General features: G+C 33.6%; 1 protein-coding gene across 1 annotated transcript; it reads left to right on the top strand.

Annotated features, from left to right (window-relative positions):
* The first annotated feature begins 14 nt into the window (after positions 1-14).
* On the top strand, positions 15-758 carry LOC108627195 (uncharacterized). Its single transcript, XM_018028300.2, has 2 exons — positions 15-239; positions 313-758. The coding sequence occupies exons 1-2, from the start codon at positions 45-47 to the stop codon at positions 541-543; spliced, it is 426 nt and encodes a 141-aa protein (XP_017883789.1). The 5' UTR covers positions 15-44; the 3' UTR covers positions 544-758.
* Positions 759-1498: the final 740 nt, after the last annotated feature.

Below are 1498 nucleotides of genomic sequence, written 5' to 3'. Positions count from 1 at the left end.
GATAATAACGTATATACTCTAACGCTGTAATAATCTTTTATTTCATGTGTTATGTTTTAGGGAGAGAGGAACTCAGGCGAAAAGATCCGACCGAATTTTATAGTGTAGTTTTCTTACTCACTAGATATACATTACATAGCAAAATTCAGACAAGAGTGATCTATCATGCACTGGTGAGTTATATGGAAATGTTGCTAGAAATGCATTCCGTCGAGGATATCAAACTGTTCAAGGAAATGGTACGTATCCGAAGCTGGAATCTTGATTATATTCGTTGTAATATTTTAATTATTTTACTTCATTACGTTTCAGATCGTTAAACTTGGCAATCGTTTGCAAACTGGTTACAAAGAGCCTGTTAAGGAGTTAATATTGACGTGTAGGACAATATTGATCAAGGAAGACGTCCCGGAGGCCTCTCGTTTAATGTTATTGTACGTGATAGACTTGGAGCGTAGAGGTTTCTCTCACCTGCCCAATTATTTGAAAGCATTTTACAAGTCGCAGCTGGGAGAAGAATATGAAGAACCATTACTAAATTGATCTTCGGTCTTTCTAAAAATTTAAGTACTGTTTAAAACGTGCGTGTCTGTACATTTTGGTATACCATATGTATATATTATATGCGATATTTAGTGTTTAAAGTAATATAAAGAATAGGTAATAAATGTGACATGAACGTTGATGCATCGTTAAGACTCAAACAGAATTTTGGTAATTCATTTTTGTAATTTGGCTAATAAGATTCTACAACCAAATAGTGCACAATTTTTAATAATATGACCCATCATTCCCGTACATTTTCTCATTAGTTAATATCAAGCCTAAGAACTTTAAAACATCTCGTAGTCTGAGTGCATAATATCTATATTTCTCAGATCTTCGTATACTGAGTGCGTAATGTCCAGATCTCCCAGATACAGTGTTGTAAGATTTGAGGAATTTCGACCATGTGGCATGCATTGAGGAATGGTGAAACCCAGGTCTCAGTTACTAATAATGACTCTGTATCTTAATACAAATTTAAATACAGTTTTGATACCATTTTCTGTCTCTCTCTCCTTTATATCTTACCTCCCATTTTTCCTCTCTTTCCTCTACTGCATTCCAAATTCAAAAAGTACCGATTACTTATACTTAACTCGTTAAATACTGGAGTTAGAAGAAAAATGCATAAAATCTTTATTGTATGAAATTTCCTTTTAACTCTGCTTGTTAAGGAATGATTGGCGATGGACGAACTAATTACTCGATTAGGCCTGAAGTATTCGAGACAGAAGAAAAGTGTATATGACCTTTCTTGCAGGCAATAGCAGTGACTACAACTTCTGTTTCACATATTTTTCACTAGCGTCAGTAATTAATCAATACATAAAAATATACTTATTGCAAAATCTTTTCGTTGTCCTATCGAAAAATGTTTCAGATAAAAGTTGTAGCTCTAGTCGTCAGATACAATCTCGTCCTATACAATTTCTTCCTAGTTTGAATAATTTAA

The sequence above is a fragment of the Ceratina calcarata genome, unplaced genomic scaffold (genome assembly GCF_001652005.2).
Source record: "Ceratina calcarata isolate Rehan_Ccalc_2016 unplaced genomic scaffold, ASM165200v1 scaffold4483, whole genome shotgun sequence".
Taxonomy (NCBI): domain Eukaryota; kingdom Metazoa; phylum Arthropoda; class Insecta; order Hymenoptera; family Apidae; genus Ceratina; species Ceratina calcarata.
Note: the sequence above shows the minus strand (reverse complement) of the source record. Positions and strands in the feature narration are given on the sequence as shown.

Coding starts and splice junctions, on each gene's coding strand:
- LOC108627195 (XM_018028300.2), top strand. CDS start 45: ATGTGTTATGTTTTAGGGAGAGAGGAACTCAGGCGAAAAGATCCGACC. Junction 240..312: donor TCAAACTGTTCAAGGAAATG/GTACGTATCCGA, acceptor ATTACGTTTCAG/ATCGTTAAACTTGGCAATCG.